Source organism: Halichoerus grypus, chromosome 12 (genome assembly GCF_964656455.1).
Source record: "Halichoerus grypus chromosome 12, mHalGry1.hap1.1, whole genome shotgun sequence".
Classification (NCBI taxonomy): Eukaryota; Metazoa; Chordata; class Mammalia; order Carnivora; family Phocidae; genus Halichoerus; species Halichoerus grypus.
Genome location: NC_135723.1, coordinates 90401850 through 90424106, shown reverse-complemented (window position 1 = coordinate 90424106; position 22257 = coordinate 90401850). Strand labels below are relative to the sequence as shown.

The 22257-nt window shown below is 41.7% G+C and overlaps 1 protein-coding gene across 3 annotated transcripts in view; it reads left to right on the top strand.

Moving 5' to 3' along the window:
* PTN (pleiotrophin) overlaps positions 1-21893 on the top strand; it is a 486673-nt gene extending 464780 nt beyond the window's left edge. For 2 of the 3 annotated variants that reach the window (XM_078059611.1, XM_036107745.2), the window contains exons 3-5: positions 449-622; positions 3059-3220; positions 21139-21893. In XM_078059611.1, coding sequence (XP_077915737.1) covers positions 449-622; positions 3059-3220; positions 21139-21194 — 392 coding nt within the window. In that variant the 3' untranslated portion in view covers positions 21195-21893. The remainder of the gene's footprint in view (positions 1-448; positions 623-3058; positions 3221-21138) is intronic. The other variant, XM_036107754.2, reaches the window with a different exon arrangement.
* The last annotated feature ends 364 nt before the right edge of the window (positions 21894-22257 follow it).

Here is a 22257-nt window from a genome sequence, read left to right as displayed (position 1 = left end):
AGTCCGTTTATGTCTGTGATCCACCACATTTAGCTTATGTTATTCCATCTCCAAGACAGAGAAAGGAACATTGACTTGCAATGAAATGCTAATCTGACAACCATTACTTCTAAAAGAACATTGCCTTATTTTTCATGTTTCACTGTTTTTGAACATCTTTAACAGAAGTGTTTGCTTCTAAAAGGGGATGTCATTAGATCCCTTACACAGTCCCTAGCACATAGAGTTAAATTAATATGAGTTCTGTCTCCTTCAGTTTGCCTTCTCCCTTCTCTTGATCATTCACCGACTCAGTCATTTGGCTAACATGTCAAGGTGCTATGATTCACTGGACAGTGAAGACAGAGGTCAAAAGCACAGACCCCACAATTACAGTGCCCTGGCATGAACTTTGTTATAGGAATCAGGGTTTCCCAGAGGTTGACTGTGGTTCCTTTCTTCTTTCCAGAAAAAAAAGTGAAGAAGTCTGACTGTGGGGAATGGCAGTGGAGTGTGTGCGTGCCCACCAGTGGGGACTGTGGCCTGGGCACCCGGGAGGGCACCCGGACCGGAGCCGAGTGTAAGCAAACCATGAAGACCCAGAGATGTAAGATCCCCTGCAACTGGAAAAAGCAATTTGGAGGTAAGTCCCACTGCTACTGTCCTGTTAATTTAATCTTCCACTCTGGGATAATTATTGCATTCTTCCACCAATTATCTTTTTGAGCTTGACTACCATTTATTTTAAATAAGTTGATTTTATCAGATTGCAAATAACCAGGTATCTTGCCTTACCCCCCAGGTTTTTCAACTTTGGTGCTACTGCCATTTGGGGCCATGTAGTTTTTTGTTGGGGAGAGCAATGTAGGATATTGTTCTGTGCACTGTAGGATATTTAGCAGCATCTCTGGCTTCTCTCCACTGGTTTCTGGTAGCACTCCCCATCTCCACCAACTGTGACAACTAACAATGTCTCCAGATATTGCCAGATGATCCCTGGGGTCAAAATAGTCTTAGATCGAGAACCACTGTCGTACGCTTCAGGACATAATATACCCTTGATCCCTCCTAAGTGTGCATTGATCTATCTTCTCTCCTCTCTCTCCTTCTTCTAGTTCTCATTCCTTTTTTCTTCCTTCCCCCTTCTCTTATTTATTCTCCTCCTTCTCCAGACGTCTTTCTGGGACTTTCAGGCCCCCCCTCTCTTTTGATCTTTCCCCACCATCCACACTGGTTAATAGATTTACTTATCAAATCCAGCAAGGCTGCTTATAGTCACTTTTCATAGACTTTTCTCTCGCTGACTATTGTCATTCTCCTGCTGGCCTCCTCTGCCTGTCTGGGAAGGAGTCCTTCAACACTTCCAACTTTGAAACCCACTATTGAACACCCGGATTACCTGTTTTTTCCACATTCCAGACTTTTTGTCTTTCTTGGCCATGGTGGTACGCAATGCCCCAAATGTTCTTATTCTTGGCAGAAATGTATTCTGACCTATAAGCCAGTAAAGAAGGACAATGAATATACACACTGTATCTTTTTCATTCTCTATAACCTTTGGGGTACTTTTTATGAATGGTAGTAAGTTCTATAAGCGCATGGTGAAATTCAGATATATTTGGTCTTAAATTATATATGGGCTCCCTAAAGACCCACCTACAAAAAGTTTTTAAAAGTGTGTCTTAAAGAGTGAATGCCTAGAATATATAAAGAACTCTCAAAAGTAAGAATCCAATTAGGAAGTGGGTGAAAGACATGGACGAATATTTTACCATAGATGAGATACAGGTAACAAATAAACACTCAAAAAGACGGTGACCATCTGTTCCCTGTTAGGGAAATGGAAATAAAAACCAGTGAGCTGTCACTGTATACCACATCCCTATCAGAAGGGCTAAAATGACAATCCCAAATGCTAGAGAGGAGGTAGAGACATTAGATCACTCATACCTTGCTGATGGAAATGTAAAATGGTACAGCCACATTAAAAAGGAGTATGGCAGGGTTTTTTTTGTATTTTTTTTTTTAATAAGAATAAACATCTGTTTACCATATAATACAGTGGTTTCATTCTTGGCCATTTATCCTAGAGAAACGAAAACTTAGTTCCTCTAACAATTTGTACACGAACAGCAGATAGCAGCTTTACTTGTAACAGCCAAGAGCTGGAAACAACCCAGGTATCCCTCAACTGGTGAACGCGGTTAAGCAATCCGTGATCCATACCTACCATGGAATATGACTCAACAATAAAGAGGAACTGATTGTTGAAACACACAAGTGGATGGACCTTTAGGAAATTATGCTAAGTGAAAAAAAAATGCTAATCTCTAAAGATTACATACTGTATGCATGATTCCATTTATATAACATTCTTTTAAGATTTTATTTATTTATTTGACAGAGAAGAGACATAGCGAGAGAGGGAACACAAGCACGGGGAGTGGGAGAGGGAGAAACAGGCTTCCCACTGAGCAGAGAGCCCAACGTGGGGCTCGATCCCAGGACCCTGGGATCATGACCTGAGCCGAAGGCAGATACTTAATGACTGAGCCACCCAGGTGTCCCTATATAACATTCTTAAAATGACAAAGATTATAGAGATGGAAAGGAGATGAGTGATGGCCAGGGCTCAAGCAGATGGGAAGGGAGGAAGGTGCCTTGGCTAAGGCTGTGACAGGGTTAACCCAAAGGACTGTCGTGTTGGAGCTCTTTTGCACATGAATGGTGTCGGCGTTCACTCATATCTACAGACACGACGCTGCCGCACAGAACTGAATGCGCACGCGCACGCATACACACAAATGAGTGCGTGTGAAATTGGCAGAACCTGAATCACTTCTGTGGGATGTATCCCTGTTCATTTCCTGGTTGTGCTCAGGAACTCTGGTTATGCAAGATAATCACAATTGAGGGGAAATAGGATGAAGGATATAGGGATCTCTCCATATGATTTCTTTCAACTGCATGGGACTCTACAAAGATCTCACTACAAAAAGGTAAAAACAGAAGTGTGTCTACCTTTATGGCACTACTAGAGGAACTCAGAGATTTCTGTTTGGTCCTACCCTGCCTTTAGCGGAGTGCAAATACCAGTTCCAGGCCTGGGGAGAATGCGACCTGAATACCGCCTTGAAGACCAGAACTGGAAGTCTGAAGCGAGCCCTCCACAACGCCGACTGCCAGAAGACAGTCACCATCTCCAAGCCCTGTGGCAAGCTGACTAAGCCCAAACCTCAAGGTAGGTTCCTGTCATTATACCACAGTTTTCAGGTGCAAATGTTGATGGACTCACGCAGGATCTTCAGATGTGGAAACTCGAATTTTCTGGAAGGAAATCTTAGGTGAATTACCTTAAGAAAGGGATTGAACAAGCCCTGTATGTTGAGCATCACACCAGTGCTTTTAAGCAGGCAATTGATGAGTTCAAATTAGAGTCCTCCGCACAGATGGGGCGTGGGGGCGGGGATTGGAACAGTCTCCTCGCACAAATAAACAACTTAGCAGAACAGGCCAATTAAGACAGTTGTATGGTGACTGTATATTCCAAGCCTTAAACTGGGACTGCATCCTGACAAGTAGGAACAAATTTATGAAGATCATGAGGCAGAAAATCTAAAATCAGGTCTCTCCTAGATTATCCAAAAACATAGTTTTCATGAAGTCAGCTACATTATTTTACATTTTTCTTTTCTCCACTGCATAAATTGATAGGTCCTATATTTCTTCCGCTTCTTTCAGCCTTTATATATATATATATATATTATTTTGTTGTTGTTAGCTTTTTTACCAACTACATTCATCATGGAATTTTCAAATCATGTAGAGCTGTCTTTCTATTCATTCCCAGAAAGGTACACTCTGCTCTCCTGCCAGAGAAAGGGAACCAAAAACAAATAGCATGGCTATGGTTTCATAGAAATAGGATCCCAGCTGAGGGAAGACAAGGAGGTCTTACACTCTTATTTCATGGGTGTTATGGGCTGAATGGTGTTAAACCACCACCACCCCCCCATTCAAATGTTGACGTTCTAACCCTTAGTACCTCAGAATGTGACTGTGTTTGGAGATAAGGCTTTTAAAGAGGTCATTGAAGTGAAATGAAGTTGTATGAGTGGGTCCCAGGCCAATCTGGCATATAAAGAAAGGAGATTAGGACCCAGATACATGCAGGGGGAAGACCATATGAACACATAGCGAGAAGATGGCCATCGACAAGCCAACAGGACCCACCTCAGAATAAATGAACCCTGCTGACAGTTGATCTTAGACTTCTAGCCTCTAGAACTCTGAGAAAGTAAATTCCTGCTGTTGAAGCGATCCGCTCTGTGGTATGGGGCATGGCAGCTCTTGCAAATAAATATGGGACTGGAAAATCCATACTGTCCAGATTAAATATAAGGAGAAACTCAGAAAAAAAATGAACATGAAGCCCACAGTAAATGAAAATAGGGAAAAAAATACCTCCAGAAATCAGAAGGATTGGCTGGCTTGCTGCTGATAGTCAGAAAGGACTCATTTCACGGACGAAGCTCTTCAGTCTCTGATGGAGTTGTCTATGGACATGATTGCCCCCAACGGTAGGGTGGCCAGATGCGGGTTAGACCTGCAGATGGCACATCTAGGATTCAGGCTGCCCTTTTCAGATCACAGAAATCTGCTGGTTGCAGTGTGTATTTGGAAGGCATGATGTGGGATCAGTATATGAATGTATGGGCCAACTTTATAATAATTACATGTCTGAAGACAACTATACAGATCTAATGAAAATTAGCGGCCATATCCATCCAGTGAGACATTTCCAAAACTGAAAGAACTCAGAGATACACAGTTTTCAAGTTAATTTATTTTTCAGCCAGTCAGAGAACCAAAATATTCAGCATAAATAGAGCATGGAAAAGAAAAGGAATTGAAGAAGTCCCCATGCTCTACCACAGTGGTTCTCAACCTGGGCTGCAAATTAGAATTTCCTGTGAGAACTTCTAAAAATCCCAGTACCCAGGCATAATCCACAACTGTCTCAGCCTCAGTAGCTTTGAAAATTAAGATGTTCCGTAAAAGATTTCAGTATCAGCCAGAATCAAGAATTGCTGTGCTAGTATGAAACTCAGAGAGACCACACACACATACACGCATGCATGCGTGCATACACGTGTACACAGTCTGTTCTGCTTCTCTCCAGTGGGTGAGAGAAACTGCAGTCTAATGAATGAGGAGGAAAAAATAAGAGAGGGATTAGGCGGTGGGTGGTGGTAGGGCTAGATGGATACGGAAAGTGTTGAAAAGTTTGGAATAAATAGGACAAAGTGGGGACATGATTCAGAAGGAGCCTTCAGGGTATTTGGTGAAGACATTAAGTGAGGACTTCTTTTGACCTGGTCCAGCAGATAGTTGACTTTTTACATTTTCTGATCTGGTAATATGTAATGAAGGTTATAAGTTTGGTCAGGCTTTCACCTTGAAAAATGGTGGTAAAAATATTTCAAGTGGGTAAACATTCTGTCATTTGTTTCTGTATCAGAAATTACGGTATATAATTAATTGAAAATGGGATTAGCCAGAATGAGTTCCGTATTTCACAGCACTAGGTAAGCCCAACACCGTGTGCAAAGGTGACTCCCAAATGGAAGACACTTTCTAGAGCATGATTTCTTCTTTTTTAAAAGTTTTAATTCCAGTGACATACAGTGTTATATTAGTTTTCAGAGTATAATACAGGGATTTAGGAATTCTGTATATTCCTCAGGACTCATCACGACAAGTGGACTCTTATTCCCCTTTACCTATTTCCCCCATCCCCCCCTCCCCTCCCCTCTGGTAACCAGTTTGTTTTCTATAGTCAAGAGTTTGTTTCTTGGTTTGCCTCTTCTTTTTCCCTTTGTTTGTTTTGTTTCTTAAATTGCACATATGAGTGAAATCATATGGTATTTGTCTTTCTCTGACTTATTTTGCTTAGCATTGTACTCTAGATCCATGTACATCATTGCAAATAGCAAGATTTCATTCTTTTTAATGGCTGAATAATATTCTGTTGTGTATCTGTACCATATCTTCTTCATCCACTCATCAGTTGGATGGACACTTGTGCCGCTTCCATAATTTGGCTATTATAAATCAGGTTGCAGTAAACATAGGGGTGTATATATCCTTTTGAATTAGTGTTTTTGTATTTTTTGAGTAAATACCCAGTAGTGCAATTACTGAATCTTAGGGTAGTTCTATTTTTAACTTTTTGAGGAACCTCCATACTGTTTTCCAGAGTGGCCACACCAGTTTGCATTCCCACCAACAGTGCACGAATGTTCCTTTTTCTCCACATCATCACCAACACTTGTTGTTTCTTGTGTTTTTGATTTTAGCCATTCTGACAGGTGTGAGGTGATAATCTCATTGTGGTTTTGATTTGCATTTCCGGATGGTGAGTGATGTTGCCCATCTTTTCAGGTGTCTGTTGGCCATCTGGATGTCTTCTTTGGAGAACTGTCTGTTCATGTCTTCTCATTTTTTACAGATTATTTGGGTTTTGGCATTCAGTTGTAGAAGTTTTTTATATATTTTGGATACTAACCGTTCATTGGATATGTCATTTGCAAATATCTTCTGCCATTCAGTAAGTTGTCTTAATTTCATTGATTCCCTTGCTGTGCAAAATCTTTTGATCTTGATGTTGTCCTAATAGTTTATTTTCACTTTTGTTTCCTTTGCCTCAGGAGACATATCTAGAAAAATGTTGTTATGACTGATGTCAGAGAAATTACTGCCTGTGCTCTCTCGAATATTATTTCTAAAACTGTTCTGGAAGACATCTACCAGAGTATAAGTTTCAGGAGGGCAGGGACCTGACCTGTGCTGTTCTCTACTGTATCCCTTTTGCTTGGAACAAGGAGTAGCACATAGTAGGTGCTGAATGTGTATAAAAAATAAATGCTAAAAAAAAAAGGTTTCACACATTAAATTTATCATAGGCTGGTGGAAGCTGCAGTAAGGTCATTTAAGTAATATTTTCATGCAGTTACACAATTATAAATTATTTTTTCCCTTTCTTCAGGAAAGAATAACTCATCAGGGCTTCCTGCTACTTTAACTCAGGAAAGAGGGAGGTAGGGAACCCACTAATTTTGAGTCAGGCACTATGATATGATAGGCACTCCTCATTTCAGCTTCAAAACAACTCTGCACTAAATTGTATTTATCTTACTTTGTATTTGAGAAAGCACAGGCCCAGAGAGGGTAAGCAACTTGTCTAACGCTTCACAGCTTGTAAGTGGTGATTCAGATTCAGAGTCAGACTGACAGCAAAGACCCGCTACCTTTTCTATTGCACCGTGCTGCGTCTGGGTGTTATACACCCATGAAACTTTGGCCATGTTAGATAAATCTCGATGTCTAGAATCATTAAATAGTAGAGCTTCTGGGGACCTTGCCTGTCATCTGATGTAACCCTGATGGAACAGATGAGGACAGAGAACATCAGTGATTCATCTAAATCCATGCTGTTGTTAAGGAGCAGAATCAGTTCTGGGCTTTCTTGTCTTTCAGTGCCATTTTCTGCCTTTTTAACCCAGTCCCTGAGCTCATAGCCAGAAAGTACCTTTTTGCCTTCCATCATCATCCTTCTCATCAAACACATCATCAGGTTCTGGTCTTTTGTCTGCTTTTTTTTTTTTTTTTTTACATGTTTGTTTTATACACCTTTTTGGTTTGATTTCTGTCCTCTTTTGTTTTGGAAAATGGTAATGGCTTAATATGCAAATGACATAACGTTGGGTGTGGAAAAGATGCTCTTTAAATTTTAGAATGGAACATTAAGATGCCTGATTAGGCTGTGACTACCCAGCATTAAATTGAGAAAAGTCAGAATATCATTGTGACTTGATTCCTAATAAGGCCAAAAGGTTAAAAGACTTGCCTGGGGGCGAGAGGGCACTTAATATCCAGAGTTGGCACCTGAACTCTGGGAGATTACTAACTATCTCCCCTGCTTTAGTTAAAAATCACCTTAAAACTCACCACACTCCAGTCCATTGGATAGAAATGGTTCTTCCTGTTGTTATGTCAATATTGCAGAAAGTCCACACTCTAGCCTTGGTACAATTTCAGGGACACTAGGTATCAAGTTGGAAACTCTTACCTAAAGATTCTCCTGTATTGAAACTCCACTTAATCTGAGAAGAGGTTTTAGTATTATATACCCAGAGAAGAGAGAATATTGATATTCTTACGTAGACACAAGAATTGAAAGGTGCATAACTAGAATACAGCTTTCCTGGGGATAGGGGATCGCTCCGGAGAGGTCAGCAATTGAAAGATTGTAACTGGAATTTGCTTCATTGCTGCCAGAATCTGCCAGGGATAAATTGGCGAGCAGTTGCATTGGACACTGGAGATTTTTATTTTTTCAGGAAAAGAGATTCAGAGTATTAATTACAATTGTTAATTAAGAAAATCCTGTGTCTGTCCAGGTTGTTAGTTGCAGCAAGGTCTACTCTAGCTAGCTAAGCAGAAAGGGGTTATTCAGGGGTATTAAATTGCTCACAGCATCTCCAGAAGGGCCAGAGGATTTGAGTTGGGTCCAGCAGGATTGCAGCAGAAGGCAACAGATCCAAGAGAACTGTCTAATCATGCCAAATGTGACTGATGGAGCAGAAATCCTGCTGCTAAAATTACCCACAGTTCAGCACATATGCTAAGAATTGAACACCATACCTGTTCCCTTGAAACTAGATACTTTTGCCTCCCTTCTTGCCAAAATACCCCATTTCCCCAAATTTGGCCCTTTTTTTCCTGGTTGCTGACTTCTACCTCTAAGACTCAAAGTGTGCCTGCTTGCTGGAAACTAGGGCACCTATAAAATCCTGCAAGGGACTCTGGGAAATGCATCTTTAACTTTCAGAACTCTCCCTATAAATACGAGAGGAGCAGGCGAGTGGGTCTTGAACTGGTATTTAGCGAGCAATCGGCCAGAAAGTGTGCAGGAATGTTGGAATGTATTGAAGTCCTCATCGGACCTAACCCTTACTCCTTTTGCCTAGATGAGGCATTGATGATATTTCTTGGAAAAGAAGTTGCCAGGCGTAATCTCATATCGGGACAATTCCTCCACTGTAGAGCGAGTTAGGTCTCTCCTTGTTGGGACCACTGGTAGTTTTTTGTTGTTTTTTTTTGTTGAGTCATTATGGTCTTTTCAGTTTGGGGGGAAAAAAAAGTGGGGATAATTGAGCTGTGGACAAGTGAAGAAAGTGGGAACCATGGCCAGTCTATGCCAAAAGCGCTGCATAAACGATCAGAGCACGGAACCCTTCAGAGGGCAAAGAACGGGTCTCTAAGCCATAGTGTCTCTCATGGTCCCCTTGGAGATGGGCTCACTACAGAATGAGAAGACGGCCAAGCTAAGAGGAGCTGGCAACATGGCCCACCTGTGGGAGAGCCGTGGCCTTCCAGGCAGTCCCGTCTGAGTGAGCAGGTGCAGGACAGTGGAGCAGGCTTCTGGGAGTTACCACTGGAGTGCAGAGTCTAAGCTGAGGCTGAATCAGGGCTCGTGCAGAAGGCTTTGTACGAGCTGAGATTTTCCTAGGGACTACAGAAGATGTGGCCTAATGATCATCTTAGAACATTCTAGAATCTTAAGTTATTGTCGAAATGGAAATTATTAGTCGTTATTATTTATTTATTTATTTATTTATTTTTTAAAGATTTTATTTATTTATGTATTAGAGAGCGAGAGAGAGAGAAACAGCATGAGAGGGGAGAAGGTCAGAGGGAGAAGCAGACTCCCTGCTGAGCAGGGAGCCCGATGTGGGACTCGATCCCAGGACTCCAGGATCATGACCTGAGCCGAAGGCAGTCGCTTAACCAACTGAGCCACCCAGGCGCCCCAGTCGTTATTATTTAAACAAGATACATAAATAAGGGGTATTGTGAGGGGTGGCGCTTTTTTTTTTTTTTTTGGATACTGACAGTGAGCATGGCATTTGCGTCAGCCTCCAGGTTTGCCTGGGACAGGACGAGGTGGGAGCACCGGGATGCGTGTCTGTGCTATAGGTGGGCCAGGGAACCGTGTTAACGGCCTCACTATTAACTGTCACCAGAGCCTTGCTACATTTCCCCTGCTCCTGAGAACCCCAATTCCTTTTACTTCTTCCCAGCTATTTCTCAAAGCTTTACCATCTTGGTGCTCTTTTTTTTTTTTGGACAGTTGCCTAGCCCTCTCTTAGGTTTGACAATTCATCCTTAAAGATCAAAAGAACAGCAACTGTTTCAGTGCAGGACTCAGCTGTGTGCAGGACATAGCACTTGGCAGCTGATTATAAATGAGAAAGGGGGTCAGTAAAGTGATATTCCCAGCATTCTCAATTCTCCCCTGCTCAAGAGATTTTGTTGTTGTTGTTGCTTCTTTTAAAGATAAAAGAAGTTCCCAACATTTCTTTCTAGACTCTGGGCTCTGCCATCCCTTAGCAACGAGCGTGGCACTACTCTGCGGATGCATTTTGCTAGGCTGAGAGACTCTCCACTGTGTTGAGGGAGGTGGGAGGGAGCCTGGGACGGGCTCCCTTCTTCCTGAGACCCCGACAGGGTTGGTGGTTGCTGCCCTTGCATCTGACCAGAAAGAGAAGCCTGGGGAACCTTGCGGGAATTTTGTCCTTCTTGATCAGAGGGAAACCCTTGCTCAGTTTGGTCTTAAGGTTTGATTTCGTTCTCATTCTGCTGTGGAAATGTCTTGCAACATCTGTAATGTATTTCCCATTCGTGATACTGTAGTTGAAGTGAGAAGATCTAGTTCTGCCCCCTTCTTATTAGCGTAACAGTTTTGTCTTCTGTAAACTAAAGTCTACAATGAATACCTCATTATTGTCAAGATGGAGTGAATATGTAACGATGCTTGATAAATGTGCAGTATTCTTAAAAACTATTTCCTTCCTTCCAAATGAAAATCTTGAGGTGGGTGTTGCCCTCCATACCTTTTTAGGCAAAAGAACTTATGGCCATTACAACAGTAGTAATTACAGTTAATATTTATTGAGAGACTCGTATGTTTGGAGGATATTTTAGTATATTGAGTAAACACTGTGTCATTGAATAATCACAAAAACTCTGTGAAATAGTTACCATCATCATTCCTAATTTTACATATGAGGACACTGAGTCCGAGAAGTTAGACACTTAGCATGAGGTTGTACAGCTAATACCAACAAATACAGGTATCTCAGTTTCTTATCGAAGAAAGAATGAATTTCAGAGCCAGCCCTGAACTCCCTCTTCTGTCCTGGCTTCCCATCAGCAATAGAATCAGACCTTGGCTCTAAGCACGCCATGCTCCGGCATCACCTGACTGGCTTCTCGCCTGATCCTTGCCCCATCACGCCACAGTGGGGTGGGCAGTATGTCAGGTGCTGGTGATATGAAGCAGGTTTCCTTCCCTCTTACTGGGTAGATAATAGTGACACAGACAATTAGGAACTAAAAGGATTACTCCGTATTGGAGTAAGTGGTCTTACAAACTGAAGAGCCAAGTGTTCGAGTGGCCGGGGGCGGGGAGGGCGGCTGAGTTAGAGAAACCAGGGAAAGCCTCTCTGAGAGTAACTTTAGAACTTGGTCTTGAATACAGAGCAGGGGCTAGCCATACTAGTTTCTAAAGGAAACAAGGACAAGTTCAAAGTCCTGGAGGCCAAATAGACTTTGTTTTGTTCAAGGACTAGAAAAGAGATCAGGGTTAAAACTTGTTCAAGGACTAGAAAAGAGATCAGGGTTAAAACTTCAAAGTCCTGGAGGCCAAATAGACTTTGTTTTGTTCAAGGACTAGAAAAGAGATCAGGGTTAAAACTTGCTAGGCTTCCCTTCCCAAGTGTTAGGTTGCTGCCTTTCGGCAGGCCTGGCTGTTCTGTTGAGACGCTCATTCGTTCCTCTGTAGTGAGTGCGTCTTTGCCTCTCAGCCCCGAACCTCTGGAGGGCAGGAGTCACCACTTGTTCACCTTTGTAGTCCCTAGTCCATGAGAGGAATTCAATGAATAGCACTGATTTGAATGAATCAATCAGTCAATCAATCATTGAAGCATCGACCCAGTTGTCCTGGGCAGGCTCACTAGAGCATATCATTCATTCACTGGCTCTGAACCGACAGAGAAATCACTGTTGGGGCACCGTTTGCTCACCTGGAAGAAGAGTCACCTGGGTGTTTTACTCCCATCCTTATGAGAGGATTTTGAGTCCTCATAGCTGGAACAGATGTGAGAACTAGGGACTATAAATGTTTGTCAGGTTTACTTCACTCTGCGTGTCTGGTTGCATCTCCCTTGGTAAAGTCCACGCTCAGAGGCTCACGAGCTGTGCACACACGCGACAGCTATAGAATCAGAGTATGAAGGAAGGCTGCAAAATAGAAGAGCGGTCACACGAATGAGTTCCTGGGTTGAGGGACCTTCTCTCTTTGCCCCCTGCAGCTTTTTGCATTTCTCCCTTCTGACTTCTTCTGGACTGAGAACGTGTGCTTTGCGTTTTAAGTTGTAGCGCTCATCGTGAGCATTTCTGAGCAACCTCAAAGTCGTTTCCGCTGAAGATTTATGATGTGACTGCCGTCACACTCAGTTGTTAGCGTGCATTGTCTCAATCCTCACAGGAGCTCCAAGGAGTTTCGTTCCCATTTTGCAAACAGGACACAAAGGTTGCAATGTGCAGAAGGTCACCAAGCCAGAGAGGGGTCAGGTTTGAACTTGAACTCTGAACAGTCCTTTTCCAGAGTTCTTTCTATCATACCAATGCTTCCCAAACTGAGTGCTCTGTATGGCATCTCTTTGGATATTCTAAAAGAAATTAAGAATTTTGAATTGTATTTCTACAGTAATCCTAAAACACATGTTCAGGGTCATTGATGATTGAGTTGTGTTAGATCATTTTTGGCTCAAGCCTTTGTGTACTAAGCGCTCCAAAGCAAATAACAACCTTTAGTGCTACATTTCTCGAGCTGGGGTCCTTTAAAGGGGCTACAGTCCTGTAGAGTAAGACAGAGCGGTGCAGCATGGCCTGCTACCCAGCGGCCTCCCAGGCCGGGCCCTGAGCTGGATTCAGGATTGCCGCCGTGGTGCGGTGAGGGTCACAGCGACTCTGGTGCTTCACAAGGATCTGAGGCCCTGCTGTCCTGGGAACCAGGGGAGACGCTTCGCATACTCTGAGGGACTCCAGCCAGCTTTGCACTGATGCGAGGCCTCTGGGAAGCCTCAGGGAAATCACAGCAGGCTAGCTGTTGCTCAGCACAAGAGGCAGGGAAAGGAAAAAAAAAAGAACGACAGACTTTTTCTAGAGGGATAAACAATATTTGTACAAGAGCTCATTAGAAATGCAAAGAGCAGAAAGCAGGTAAAAATGTCCCCGGTGTCCTACTGCTCGGGCACACAGGGGACAAGACCCGGAGCTATTTACTGTGGGTTCACATATTCATTTGCTCTTGCAAGGCTTTCGAGTATTATTTTCATTCATAGAAAAGCATATTTTCAGATCTTCACCTAAATGCAGAAAAGCACGGAATTAAGCGGCTGTGAAGGCTTCTCTCTGGAGAGAGAGAAGTCTGGGGGCACCTCTTCAAGTCTAACCTTGGCCGCTGCCTAGACAGAGCGCCGGGTGCATGGGGGCGAGAGGAACCGGGTGGTGGGGAAATCTGGAGGACACACGTGCAGATGGGTGAACGGGCGACTGCAGGGAGCATCCGTGAAACTATGAAGGGGGCCTAAAATCCTATATTGCATACTACCAAAGTCACTTACTTAAATGATGTATATTTAAAATGCTGGGGGACACATTTAAAACACAGTAAACTGACCTATATTTTGCACTTCTGTAATTAATGAGGGCACTCTGAAAGCATGAAATCTAATTCACTGATGTGTGGGTTCGCTAGCACTCCTTACAACACAGTACCTCAGCCAGTGTGGTTTCAACCACAGAAATCTGTCTTCTCCCAGTTGTGCAGGCTAGAAGGCTGAAATCAAGGTTTCTGCAAGGTCAATTCTTTCCGAAGGTTGTGAGCGAAGGAGCTGTTCAGACCTCTTTTTTTTTTTTTGGCTCATAGATGGCCATCTTGTCCCTGTGTCTTCACGTAGTCTTCGCTCTCTGCACGTCTGTGTTCATAAGGATACCAGTCATATTGGATGAGGGCCCATGCTGATGTTCTCATTTTAACTTAATTACCTCTATAGAGACCCTCTCCAAGTATATTCACATTCTGAGGTATGAGGGTCAGGAATTCAGTATGAATTTTTGAGGGCGACGTAATTCAGCCCATAACAATTGATACATAGAATCAGTTGGGACCAAAAAAAAAAAAAAAAAAATCAGTTGGAGAAGCAAATAAGAAATGACTTATGGAGCTGTACCTACTGAAATTTTAAATATTCTAGACTTCATACTTTTCCCCTTTGACATAAATCAAAATTTGATTTTTCAGTAGCACCAGTCATGTAATGTTGAACATCAGGTATGATAAGAGAAAGTAATGATGTGCTAATAATACACTTCATTTCTGGCTTAGGGTACCAATATAATTTATAAGATTTGATAATAAGACAGATTTTCTACCTGGGCCCTCATTCTTGCAGAAACAAGCTTTTGAACATTTACATATGATAGCAGAAATATATCTTTCCTGTGGTGAGGGTGGAAGAAGTCAGTGGATCTGTGTTGGGGAGGTCACAGGGAAGAAGTGTGAGGTCTTCAGAGCAGTGTACCGATTGAGGAACGGGCAGATAGTTTTGCTGAACATAGGAAACCCAACGTTAATTCCCCCCCTCCATGGTTGTGTGTGTATGCGCATGCATATGTATGTATATCACTCTGCCTAACTCCGTAGAGTTCTTCAAACTTTGAAAGACATGAGAATGAAGTTAGAGTCCCCACTACCAGCAGGTGTGACAACATATAATGACTGGGACACCAACCACACATGCGTGCACACACCCTAACATCGGTATCAGAAACGCACACCTGGCACATGCAGTTTCCCTTGCCTTAGTTATGTTTCCCTCTCTTCAGGCTTATTTAGTAGTTAAAAACAAAATTTAGCCAGTGAACATCAAATTCAACCCCCACCCCACCACACACACCTTTTGTCTTCCTTCTCTAACTGTATACAAGTGAGAACACCGTGGATTAAAGGCCTCACAGAGGAAGCACTTCTGATCCCCTTCCTCACTGCTCTTCTCTCCTGGGACTCAGAGGGAAAATCCACACCCACGTTCAGCTGTTCCAAACCACTGAGTAGGTGTAGCTAATACATGAGGATACCATAGGCGTGTTGATGATTTTCTTCCCGGTATCACATACATATAGGTCAGATCAGGGAGTGACACCCCACACACTCATGACCTATTGAGTAAAGAAAGTGCATCCTAACAAGGGTCCCTTTCATGATTGGCTGGGGAAGCCAATAGGTATCTCAATTGCTTCCTTTAAAGAAAGGGGAATGGAGAGACGGGCGGGAAAAGAGGCTGAAAAGGCTAGAGAGAGGAGTCTTGGGTGAAGGGAGAGGGGTTTACTTTACCAATGCTGGGTGAGTTGCTTTGGAAAGTAACTGACATGGTTAGTGACTTTTATTAAGCTTCCTCTGTGTGGTCGATGAAATAATCCACTAAACGTGCAGTTAAATCTATAGCACCCACCAGCATTTTCATAGTTAAACTTTCTGTTTTGAGGAGATGCAGTTAAATGCTGAGTCACGTCTCAGAGTAAGTGGGGGCAAGAGAGAGGTTGCCAGTAGAGTCCAGACATGTTTAGCCTGTGTCTAGACAGATGCAGACTGTCTTTTATCTAGCATGTACCATCCTATCTACTTGATAGCAGAAGGGACATGTTAGGAGGATGGTTGAGCGGGAGAGGTAGGTATTGTTGTGCAACACAATTGATGAGTGAAAAGGAAGATGGACGGTGAGGGAAAGAACAGGTATTAGTGTGTGGGCAGCATCGAGGAGTTGCTTGTATGTGTGTATTCCATACATAATCCTAGAAGTAAATGCATTGAGTCAGTAAGGGGAAACAAAGCAAATGGTATCACAAAAGAAGAAATTGAAGAAGAAATAACAGAATAATTGCACAGACATTGGACTAAACAGATCTGAGAATGATTTAAGAAAAATTGTAAAGATTATACTTTTGACTTTTAAATAGAAAATTCTTCCTATGTTGTGCAACTTAATATATGGAACCCCATGAGCCGTCTAGTACCTAGGCGGATTCTAGGTGGATCACTGAGTTACATACTCAGGATTCAGCAAGCCTTATTACCAGTTCTGAGGAACAGCTAGGTTTCAGGTAGGTGGGCAGCTAATTCTTAAGCACAGGCAAGTTCTTTTAAATAGGTTCATGAAACAGTAAAAGGATGTTGGTGGTTTCCAGCCTTGTGGGCATATTTACATTGTAATTGTACTGTTTGTTTGACAGTGATATCCTTTTCCTTCACTCAGTTCTCATGATTTTTTTAATAAAGATTTTATTTATTTGGGAGATAGTGACAGCAGGAACAGAGAGGAGAGGGAGAAGCAGGATTCGACGCAGGTTCGATCCCAGGACCCCGGGATCATGACCTGAGCTGAAGGCAGATACTTAACTGACTGAGCCATCCAGGCACCCCAGTTCTCATGATTTATTGCATGAGTCTCCAAAGGCTAGCTTCCATGGTCTCTCGGGCTTGGCCCTGGCTGGCCCTGCCCTCCTGCTCTCTGAATCTACAATGTCCGTTTCTGATTGTCCATAGCCGCCTCCTATATGAATTCTGCCCCTGAGAAGGTGCAAATCTCTTTTTTTCTATTCAAGTCAGTAGTTCCTGCCATTGGTTTAATGACCCAAAGCTAGCTACTTCACTGGAGTCAGTAGCAAACAGAGTTGAACTCACTTTAGTAAAAATCCAGGCTCCACTCAAATTTCCTCTCTCAATTCCTTTTTATGTTTTCTGGTGGCACAGGCAGGCCTGAAAAACGAATCAAACCAAGACATTTTGATAAGAAAAGGAGATAAGCTTATTCCAGAATTCTCAACTCTACTTCTTGAAGTAACATCTCCCTTGAGTTCTCTGAAAACCTTTACATTGTTATCTTTCTTCCAACATCCACCCCCCCCAACTTTCTCTCAGTTTTCCCAAATATTGAAAATGGGAGCAGGTGTTTACTTGTACCAACTGCATGGCAATCCTGTTCCTAAAAAGGCCTGTGACAGATGAAAAAGAGATGATGCGTGCTGTTTGATTATTTGCCTTTTGAGAACAAGTTTGCTATGATGGGGTCCAATATAAGTCGCTAAGAATTTCAATGAGTACTGCCTTTCAAGAAAGAAATTTACAAATGCCCTGCGGTCCAGCAGATCCTCTTCCAGTAATCTATACTAAGCCCACACTTGACAATATAGTGGTTTGTCTACAGAACGTGCATTACATCATTATTTATGGTAACAAAAAGTGAGAACAAGCTAACTCACCAACAAAAGAGGCAAGGTTACAAATGGAATGGAATGTCATAAAGGAATCCTCCGTGGGCATGCTGCAAAGTACACGCAATGGTATGGAAATAAGTTTTAGTATAAAATACTTTATCAACTGTCAATATATTCCTACTCAAAGTATACGTTACATATATTCGTTGAAAGAAAACACATATGAACCCACTGTGGAACGTGTTATCTCTGTATTGTGAAAATATGGGTAATTTCTGTTAACATATCTGTTTCTTTACTTTCTATATAAGCCTGTATTACTTCTAAAACCAGACAAGTAATTATTTTTAAGAAGAATGTCAGTCTTACCTTCAGAGCCATTGGGTAAGACATTCTTTTCTCCCTGTGGATACGCTTTTACATCGTATGCATCTATGATGCCACAGTCAACAAGGAAGAAGAGAAATAGGCATTCAGGTCATAAAAATAAGCTGTCACATACCCATGACTCTTAAAAAAAATACATACTTTGAGAGTACTTTACAATTTTGAAAGACTCTCACAGCAAGCAGTCTTGAAATCTTGTAGTGTGTCTTGTTTGCCATCATATTCCAGCATCTAGAACAGTGCCAGGTATATAGTGGATATAGGGTTATATTTGCTAAATGAGTGTTTTTTTGAACAGTAGTGGTCAAATAGGATATTAGAGTTGGTAACCTCACACGATATTCATGATGGCCCTCTGAGGAGGACAGACTAGGTGTTAGTATCCCCAGTTTATAGGAAACAAACAGATGCAAAATGATCAATTTGCCCAACATCACAGATTAGAATCAATTCTTTGAGGACTTCGTTCTTAGTATGATTTTAGGAGAATTTCACTGTTTCCTCATTGCCCTACTAAACAAAGGGCCATATGCCACGTCTTAAGGATTTTGTTTTCTAATCAGAATTTTTAAAATGTATAGGTTCAGAATTCATTGTAGCATGACTCATATTAATTCCTATGTTTCCTTACTGCCTCTTTTCTCCCCTATCAGAACTTGCTCTGCATCGCAAGAAGTTTCTTGACTAAATTTTGCGTTTTCTAAATAGAATACAGTCAAGATGGCCCTCCAGGTGGTTCATAGCAATATGAGGAGCCTGGATCCTTTCTATGGCATAAGTCTTAGGACTTTCCGAACACTTTCAAATATATCTTACTCGGAAAGACACAGGTTGTTTTGTTTAATACAAGGTACACACATACCAGGAGAGAACGATGAATACTATCCTCCACCACCTCAAAAACTGGCCAGAGAAAGAACGAAGGCTTATAAATCCAGGAAGTTAACACACCAAGAGCAACACTGTGAGTGTTCAATGCAGTGATGTCCCAGTAGGGATCATCCAAAGGAACAAAACCAGTCACTTTTCCAGCAGGTGCCCTTTGTGCTCGCATTTCCACAGTGGCTCCCTTCCTGTTTGCATCCATTGAGGCTTCACAGCCTCCATCCCTGTGGGGAAGAGTGACATGTAGCGTGGCATGAGTGTACTTCCTTCTGTTGCCTTGGCTCTTTTCACTGTGAACTAAGGTGCCCTACTGTTTGACATCGGGATACTGATCACAATGGCTCTTAAAACCTTTGAGAGTACCCGCTATGTGACTCTATTACCAAGCACTAGCTTTACGCTGGTGTAGCTCTGCTCCGAGCCAATTCGTGACCCTCATGCTCAGCAGATTACTCTATGAGCTCGATAGGCTACTAAAATGGGACATAACTTTTATTCACAGAGTTAATTCAGTCTTTTATTTAAAGACAGGGAAAAGGGTTGAGAAATTTGGTAACATTCATGGATATATGTCTGTAATTTTTTTCTTCATGAAGTATCTTTAAAGAAGTACTGAAATACGGCAAGATTTTGACTGAATTTACACTCGTACTTTCCTTGAGAAATACTAATGAATTATATACTAATGAATTGACTCTTTGTTTCCCATCCAAGTGTTCATTTCTTCACTTTTATGCAACAAGTATTTCATGAGCTCTTATGTGCCAGGCACTGAAGACACAGATGTAGATGATAGATATGGTCTTCTATGAACAGTGGTTTAGCAGGATGTTAGCAACTCCTGACGTAATTGTGTACAGTGTACTCTTGAAGCTTGAGTAAAGGGAGCTTAGGACAATTACTTTGTATAGAATATTATTTCAACTAGTATATAATGGACTTTCGAACTTATCAGAAGTGATGAGGACAAGAAAAAAAAGGTTCAAGCTCTGCCCGAAGTATAATGTTGGGTTTTTATAACATATATGATTGGCATTATATCCCATAGGCCCCTCTTGGACACAGGCCCTGTGATCCAGTAAACAATCCCTGCTGGCCATCATTATCGTAGACCCCCCCCACTGGGCAGGGAGCCCGATGTGGGACTCGATCCCAGGACTCCAGGATCATGACCTGAGCTGAAGGCAGTCGCCCAACCAACGTGCCCCTAGACTAACCTTTATTGAGCACAGGCTATTTTGCCATGTTCTGTGCTCAGGGGATTTTCTACAACTCATTTAATATGGATATTGACTCTCTAAAGTGGTACGATTCGTATGCCCATTCACAAGTGAGAGATCTGAGACACAAATACATGAATTGGCTTTGAGGAAGCCTCAAAGTAACTTAGTGCTGGAGCTACAAGTTACATGCCAGCCGTCTGCCTCCAGAGCCTGCACCCAACCCCTATGTTTCTACCACTATTGTGGGCCAAACGGGGAAGGATCTTACAAACATTTAGCAACATCCTTTCACTTGGTAGCCTAGTGATTCTGACCATTCTCATCTTTGGAGCCCAAGTTGACATGTCCTATTCTACACTGCATTCTCCTCTGCCTAGGCAAAGGGAGACAGCATGATGACTGAATGGAAAAGGATGGGATGTTTTGATTTAAATCCTCATGGTTTTACTTACTGGTGTAGCCCAGGTTGGTACATTCCATTTGCTTCCTCCAAGACTAGGAGACTCTATGGAGTCAAAGCTCCATGTGTTTCACAGCTGGTCCTTCAAGTATGAATAGCTGGCAAATATATAAGCAAAGGGCAAATCAGGAGAGGAGGCACTTTGAAATTGGCGGGAAAAATGCTCATCAACAGCCCCATGGAAAGGGCGTATGGGGAGTGAGGGGCTAAGCAGAGCTTTTATAGCTCTCCATTGAGCAGTGAGGGAGGTCTGCCCTGTTTCTCTTTTCTAAGCAGGACCCTAGTATTTTTCTATCAAATGGGGGCAACCAATAAGATGACAGGCATCTACAGGAGGTTCACATGAGGACGGCTGTGTTACTCCAGCCTATTCTAGGCACTCCCCTGGCACGCACATGTACCTTGTCTCTCCATCTAATCATTTCATTCCTGGAAAGTGACAGTGGGTCCATGAAAAATGAGGGGTGGAACTGCTTGGTCCACTTAGATGTGAATTTTTTTTTTTATAAAACTATATCAACATTTTTTCTCTAGCTTGCTCTATTGTAAGAATACAGTATATAATACATACACAAAATATGTGTTAATGGACTATGTATGTTATCAGTAAGGCTTCCAGTCAACAGTAAGCTGTTAATAGTTAAGTTTGGGGGTTGTACAAAGTTACATGCAGATTTTTGACTGCATGGAGGGTTGGCGCGCCCTCAACCTGAACACTGTTCAAGGGTTTACTGTATAAGAAAAGTGCCCCCACTGTTTACTAATGTGATGCTGCTTTTTCTATTTTTTTTATCACAGCAGAATCTAAGAAAAAGAAAAAGGAGGGGAAGAAACAGGAGAAGATGCTGGATTAATAGATGCCACCTTCTGTGGAACATGAAAAGGACATCAGCAAACAGGATCAGTTAACTATTGCATTTATACCTATGTAGGCTTTTTATTCAAAAATTATCTATAGCTTAAGTACACAATAGGCAGAAACACAAAGAACAGAAAAATTTTGTAGTAGCATTTTTTTTAAATGTATACCATAGGACCACTAGGGGCTTATAATAAAGGACTGTAATCCTATTTAGAAAGTTGACTTATAGTACATGATACATGGTAGAAAATTGAGGTAAGTTTTTTGAAGTTATGTGATATTTTACATTTAAAATCTTTTTTTTTTTACATTTTTTTTCTTTTGGCAGCAATTTATGTGTTATGACCATGTAAACTACTTTTCTTGTTAGATAATTTTTTCACCTAGACTTTTTTTCCCAATTGAGAAAAATCTATACTAAACAAAGCAGCAATAAAATATAATCATCCTATCGGAGGAAAATACCTTGTTTTCTGCCAGTGGATTTAAAAAAAAAAACATCTTTGGTCAGCAAAATGGGGAAGGGGGCACAGCATGCTCTAATTCAATGTTGACTTTTTTTTTTTTTTAAGAAAAGCATTAAAAGAAATTCTTTAACTTTGGCAGGAACATTTGTTTTCTTGATGAAATTATTTTTCCTTCTGAGGAAAAAAAAAAGACTAGGAAAATAAATCAAGGTGATGCTGAAAAAGGGTGTTTTTGTGTGCAGTGATTTGATATTGTAACCCTCTTTCTCTGTCCCCTACACTCCCCCCAGTCAACCTATTATACAAACTAATTAAAATCAATCACTCTTGGGCACAAATGTTATAGAGAGTTTAGGTATATAGATGTACGTGTACATCTATATGTTTTTAACTATCAATATTTAGTGCTATCGAATTGAAAAGTCCCAAAGTAACCTAGAGTTTGATGGAACAGAAAAACACTCCTCTTATGTTGAATAAATTTGCGTGGGCTCACGTAATCCAAATCAGAAACAGAGTAACACATGCAAAATAGTAGTTTGTACTTGGTTTCCATAAGCCAAGAATTCCTACTCTATTATCTACTAT